At 43.8% G+C, this 6,426-nt stretch overlaps 1 protein-coding gene across 1 annotated transcript; it reads right to left on the bottom strand.

Moving 5' to 3' along the window:
- Positions 1-5,014: 5,014 nt before the first annotated feature.
- LOC130870105 (mitochondrial import inner membrane translocase subunit Tim23-like) lies at positions 5,015-6,020 on the bottom strand. Its single transcript, XM_057762688.1, has one exon. It carries the CDS (start codon positions 6,009-6,011, stop codon positions 5,382-5,384), a length of 630 nt encoding a protein of 209 aa, XP_057618671.1. The 5' UTR covers positions 6,012-6,020; the 3' UTR covers positions 5,015-5,381.
- Positions 6,021-6,426: the final 406 nt, after the last annotated feature.

Below are 6,426 nucleotides of genomic sequence, written 5' to 3'. Positions count from 1 at the left end.
GAAGTGCTTGAAATTGACCTTTTAAGGCTGATGAAGGTTAGCCAGGCCAAGAAAGTAGGAGAGAAAAATGGTGAGAGAATAAGCCAGTATATATGTATATGTATATATATATGTATATATATAATACACACACACACATATTGTATAAAACATGGGAAAGATAGGAATGATGCAGAATGGCCTATTGTGAGGACCAGATTGAAGGGCGACTGGTCAACCATGGAGGCTAAAGGGATTTTGTGAGGTGATTTGGAATTGAGTTTATTGACCCAGCCTTGTAAAAAGTTTTTTTCAATCTCTGGGCCCATGCAGTTAGCTCACCTTGACATTAAACCCCTCACCCAATGACGCTGATGCTACAGTCTCATTGAGACATCTTCTTTATTTTTGCAAGACTTCGTGTTCTGTATATAGTGGTCACTTTTGTTATCATAAAACACGAAAACCAGAAAGCAACACAAAGGTAGGAAGACTACAGTGTAGCACGCAAACTCAGTGGTGGATCCGAGCTTTGAATTTGCTCTATGTCCAGGGGCCAAACATTCTCCATTTGTTTTTATGGTCAGACGCCATGAAAGAACCTGAAAAGGGTCCAGGGTGGGCAGGTCATCCAGGGAGTCAGGACAATTCCTGCTGTGGTCTCCACTTCAGACCACCAGGGATTCTCTTAAAAGGGAATCTTCTATGGCATTGGAGAAAAAAAAAATTTTTTTTTTTTTTTAAATGTTGTAAACATTCTCAGCATAGCTTTAGAGGTCAGGGGGTGGAGATAACTACAAATTAAGAATGGCACAAAAAAAAAAAAAAAAAAAAAAAAAGAATGGCACTTTATGGGCCTGGAGAGATGGCGTAGTGGTTAAGAGCACTTTCTGGTCTTGAAAGAGGACCCAGGTTCAGTTCCTACATAGTGATTTACAGTTGCCTCTAACTCCAGTTCTGGCGAATCCCATGCTCTCTTCTGGCCACTCTGGGATTGCATGCACATGGTGCACATATATCCAAGCAGGTACTCACACATACGCATCAAGTGACACTCCTGGGTGGTAGGAACACACGTGCGTACCACCATTCCTGGCTTACACATGTTTTAAAAAAATGTTTGTGCAAGATTTTTGTTTTCTCCTAAACATTATCTCAACTACGTCAATCTTTTTTTCCAGAAATATCTTTCGAATCTTCAGATTCATTATCTATTTTAATACTGAAATAGACATATAATAGTTACTTAGCAACAGCAACGTGCCTTTCACTGTCTCTTCAGTGTGGTGACCATGATAAATTAAGCACTTTTTTTTTTTTTTCGCTTAAAAAATAAATAGCGGTTAGTATTTTTTAAAAAATGATACCTGGGAGGTGAAGGCAAGAGAATCAGAAGTTAAAGGTCATCCTTGGCTACATAATGAGTTCAAGGCCAGCCTGGGATCCGTGAGACCCTATTTTTAAGGTTTTTTTTTTTTAACCTTTTATTTTTATGATTTTTCAAGACAGAGTTTATTTGTGTAGCTCTGACTGTCCTCCTGAAGCTCACTTTGCAGACCAGGCTGGCCTTGAGCTCACAGAAATCCACCCGCCTCTGCCTCTTAAGTATTAGGATTAAAGGTGTGTGCCACTATGCCTGGTCATGAGACACTATCTTAATTTTATTTATTTATTTATTTATTTATTTATTTATTTATTTATTTGTCGTGGTGGTTTGAAAGAAAATTATCCCCAAAGGGAGGGGCACTATTAGGAGGTGTGGCCTTATTGGAGTAGGTGTGATCTTGTTGGAGGAAGTGTGTCACTGTGGAGGCAGGCTTTGAGGTCTCATATATGCTCAAGCCATGCCCAGGGAGACAGACCACTTGCTGTTGCCTGCAGGCTGAAGCCTCTCAGCTTCCTCCCCAGCACTGTGTCTGCCTGCATGCCTCCATGTCCCATCATGATGATAATGGACTGCACCTCTGAAACTGTAAGCCTCAACCTCAATTAAATGTTTTCCTTGAGAAGAGTTACCATGGTCGTGGTGTCTCTTCACAGCAATAGGAACCCTGACTGAGACAGAAATCGTCTCAGCAGCTTATCCTTTCTTTTCATGTCACTCACAGGAGGCAAAAATCCAGACAGAGGCTATAGTGGTCCCTTGAAGATGCACATTTGGGCACCTAGTGCTAAGTGGTTCTTAGCATACAGCTTCATAGGACTCAATAAATAATTGATATAAATTAGTGGCCAATGAAAGAAGCATCCACACTGATCTATAATTACTGGAAGCAACCTCATACATTTTTCATGAAAGTGTCATTTCATTGCAATTTTTTTTCCTCTAAAATTCAGTGTATTTAGAATTTAAATGGCTTTCAATAATTGCTTTCAATGCTCTCAGTGGTGTAGCTTCCCTGTCAGCGTGGGCGGCCGAGAAGTGCGGGATTCAGTTGCTGCTCCTTGCTTCTGATTCTGCCTGACTTTCTGGCCTACATGATGACATCAGTGCGAGCGAGAGCGAAGGCCAGGAGGCTCCACAGTGACACTTCAGCAGCTTGTCATTGTGAGCAGAGTCACACGGTGCCAACACTTCAGCAGCCGGCTGGCAGAGATGGATCCACCTGAGTGCAGTGCGTTCACGTGATTTCACCATGAAAGGGGCCCTCTGAGCAAGGACAGGGATTTCTCGTACTCTGAGTTCACAGAGCAGTCATTCAGAGAAAGAGCAAGGAGGGGCAGACAACTGAGGGAGCAGGGGACTCACCATGTGGCCCTTTCTGCTTAGGAGACTGACTCGCCACCTAGAGAGGTGTCTGGCGGATCAGACAAACTGTGGCTTGAGTTTGATTCTGATCCCTACTAGCAAGGCAGAGCACAGACAAGTTATTGCTAGTAAGTCATATAGTTATCACTTTGTAGTTGTGACTCTCTGCATCCTCACCTGTGATATGGAGGGATACCCACTCCTTACCGTGATTCAGAGAGCTATATGAACTGAAGGCTGAGATTTTTGTATCATTACTAATCAAATTTTAAGATGAACCAACAACTTACACTGATAAGAGAAAGAACTGTCGCTAAGTTCTTTATCATCTATGACTGCAAGGTATGTATGTGCCCTTTGGTTCATAAATGTCACAAGTGAGTAACAGTGAGGAAATTCAACTTGGTTATGACTGAGAAACAAATTTTATCTGACTGTCTGTCTATCTATCTATCTATCTATCTATCTATCTATCTATCTATCTATCTATCTATCTATCTGCCTATCAATCATTTCTGGTTTGGCACAATTCTGTATTCTGTCAATTGTGTTTTAAATAAATGCTGTTTGGCCCAGTAGCCAGGCAGGAAGTATAGGCGGGACAACCAGAGAGGAAGTAGAGGTGGGGAAAGAAAGAACAAGAATATTCTGGGAAGAAGGAAGCTCCTCCCCAGTCGTGTCCAGACACCGAAGAAGCAGGATGTAACCTGCCCCACTGAAAAAGGTACTGAGCCATGTGGCTAACATAGATAAGAATAATGGGTTAATATAAGTTATAAGAGTTAATAAGAAGCCTGCGCTAATGGGCCAATCAGTTTATCATTAATATAGACCTCTGTGTGATTTCTTTGGGGCTTACTGGATGTGGGAACTGGGCAGGACAAAAACCCCAACAAGCAGGCCCTCATGTTACACATTTCTATCTTTCATTTATCTATATATCATCTATGTATTTATCTGTAATCTATCTATCTATCTATCTATCTATCTATCTATCTATCTATCTATCTATCTATGTATATTTGTCTGTCTATCTATCTATCTTGTATTACTCCTTGGAAATAATGATTTCATACTACAGCACCTCGTCTTTCCTGACTGTTGCAAAAGTGGCCTCTAGGCCTTTATATGTAATACAACCTTATAATCCTCAAGGACAAGCTATAGAGGAGCGAGTGCATCGTACACTCAAAGCCTACTTGCATAAAACAAAAAAGGAGGACTATGGCCACCCCCAGAGACCATTTGTCTTTTATTTTATACATTTAAAATTTTTTGACTGTTGATGCTCAATCTCATACCACTGCTGACTGGCATTGGTGGCCAGATTCTTCCGGGATGCCTCACGTTAAATGGAAGAATCTAGCAGATGGTACCTGGTATGGTCTAGATCCTGTACTGGTGTGAGGAAGAGGGGCTGTTTGTGTTTTTCCACAGGATGCTGACAGTTCAATATGGGTACCTGAGTGTCTGGTGCGTGCTGTGGATTTTTCTGTCCAGAAGCCTGAAGACAGTACAGAGCCTAGAGATCAAATAGACACCGCTTGTCAACTGAAGAGTTGCTGGATTCCTGAGCAGCTGGCTGTGGTGGTCCGAGTGCCAAGGATTGTTCCTCTACCTATCGACCCATCCCATGATATTGGCAGCCATTGCTGTGGCTGCCAGAGTGGCTATGGTTGCTGGATTTTCCACTAATCAGTCAGTTGCTTCTGCTAGCACAATGGATACCTTCTCAGGGCAGATTACAAATGCCTTGGCCATTCAATTTGAGCTAAATTTGCAAATGAATATTGCAGTTAATTTTGCTATTGGTTTTGGTTGATGACCTCTGCTAGGTTATACAGTAAAAGGCTAATTGCTGTTATTCATGGACCCTGGAGTGCACAATTTACAAATTGATTCTTGAGATTATTCTAGTTAGCTATACCAGGGTTCCTTTCACCAGCGCTGAGACCTTACTTAAAGGGCTCTAATTTGGGCAGACTTATTAAGGATTGAGCAGGCACAGCCTCCTTATGGAGTGCTTAAATGTGCTGGAGCATCATCTCCATGTTTTCATGGTGCCAGAGCCAAAGGCAAGCTCAGGTCAATGTCACCACTTGGCGAGTCCTCTTAGCTATTGCCCCAGAGGATCTTTCAGCACAAACTGGCTGAACTTGGTGATGGGTGACTAGTGAGCCAATGACGGGAAAGGTTTTTGGGGGGATGCCCAACCTAAGAAAGGAAATAAGGAAATGTGGTTTTTTTTTTTTTTTTTTTTTGACTTTGGTTATTTTCACCCTTTATTTGGAATACAGGGCAACATTCGCTTTAGATTTTTAACTGATAAACATGGTGATAAAAGCACTGAAAATAAGTACAGCCTGAATTTGGAGAGTAAGTGGCTTTCCAACTTGGGGGCAGGAGAGAAACAGGTGTAAGACCATCTCCAAAGGAGAACACATACTCAGTGAGCCACCAAAGGGTTTGGCTTCCACTCACTAAGGGCACGCAGTGCAGTCCAGGCTAACCATCCATGATCTTTGTCACAGCAAATCAGTCTCCAATTGTTCAAAGTAATTGTAGTACAAGAGAGAAAGCTACTCCAGACTGACTTATTAGTCTGTCTGGATGACTGTGAAATGTCCCCCGGATCCTGAGGTGGCCATGGTATTCAGAGTGATTGTTGGAGCAGGGACCCTTTCATGTGCTCCCAGTTGTGATACAGCGCATAGAGACTGGTGAGTGTCAGTCCTGCCAGGCCACCGCGTGCCATTCCTCGAAGACCACCTGTACATTTATACAACATTCCCGTCATGGTTCCGGCTGCTATTGTGTTGAGGTCATCTTCTGCACCCCGTGTTTTCTCAATGATAACACCAAATGCACTATAGAGCAAGGCCAGGGAACCTAGAGTATTAGCCCAAAGTGCCCCTTGCCTAGTCACCATATTCAAAATCTGTACATTTCTTGGTTTGGACCAGGCCATGCTCTGGGTTTCCTTCAATCCTAGCCGAAGACCGTTCATCGCCCCAAATGCAGCCCCTGTCATGCAACATCCTCCAATGGTAAAGAAAGCTAGCTCAAATCTGCCTCGAGTTTTGTTAGCGCCAGTTGGCAAAATGAACTCATCAGTGTCCTGAACAAGATAGCGTGGATCCACATTTAAATACGGAGACAGGGGGTTCATACCAGTTAGCGGAACGCCGACCAAATCAGCGTGCGAGTAACCCGCTCCTCCCGCTCCGAAGAAGCCGGCCAACCCGCCGGTGGTTTTGTTGCCACTTCCCCCGCCACCCTCCATGACGTCGCAGCAAACTGTGGTGGGCTTCCCACCACCACCTCAGGCCGGGGTTGTGTGCTCGGCCGTGGTCCCCACAGCAACAGCGGGAAGACCCGCGTTGCTACTGCCACCTTCACACGCTGACCTTCCGGGCGCCGGCTCAGGAAATGTGTTTTGACCTGGACACTTTCCCATGACAGGTAGGGGAGACCCAGCCAATCACCTTGCTAGCAGGGGCCAGAGTCCCTCGAGGATATTTTCTACTTATAAAGATTGCAGGTGTGCTCCCAGCCGCCCCTTCCACTTTCCTGTTCTCCGCTGGAACTTCGGTTCTGTGAGTCTTTCCCTAATTAAAGCTGAATATTTTATTATAATTTCCGTCTTCCGTTCATTTACACCGCGACAATGACGGGTAAGGGGCATTGCCTGATGTCCA

The sequence above is a fragment of the Chionomys nivalis genome, chromosome 2 (assembly GCF_950005125.1).
Source record: "Chionomys nivalis chromosome 2, mChiNiv1.1, whole genome shotgun sequence".
NCBI classification, from domain to species: Eukaryota; Metazoa; Chordata; class Mammalia; order Rodentia; family Cricetidae; genus Chionomys; species Chionomys nivalis.
This window is presented reverse-complemented; position numbering and strand designations above follow the sequence as displayed.

Coding starts and splice junctions, on each gene's coding strand:
- LOC130870105 (XM_057762688.1), bottom strand. CDS start 6,011: ATGGAGGGTGGCGGGGGAAGTGGCAACAAAACCACCGGCGGGTTGGCC.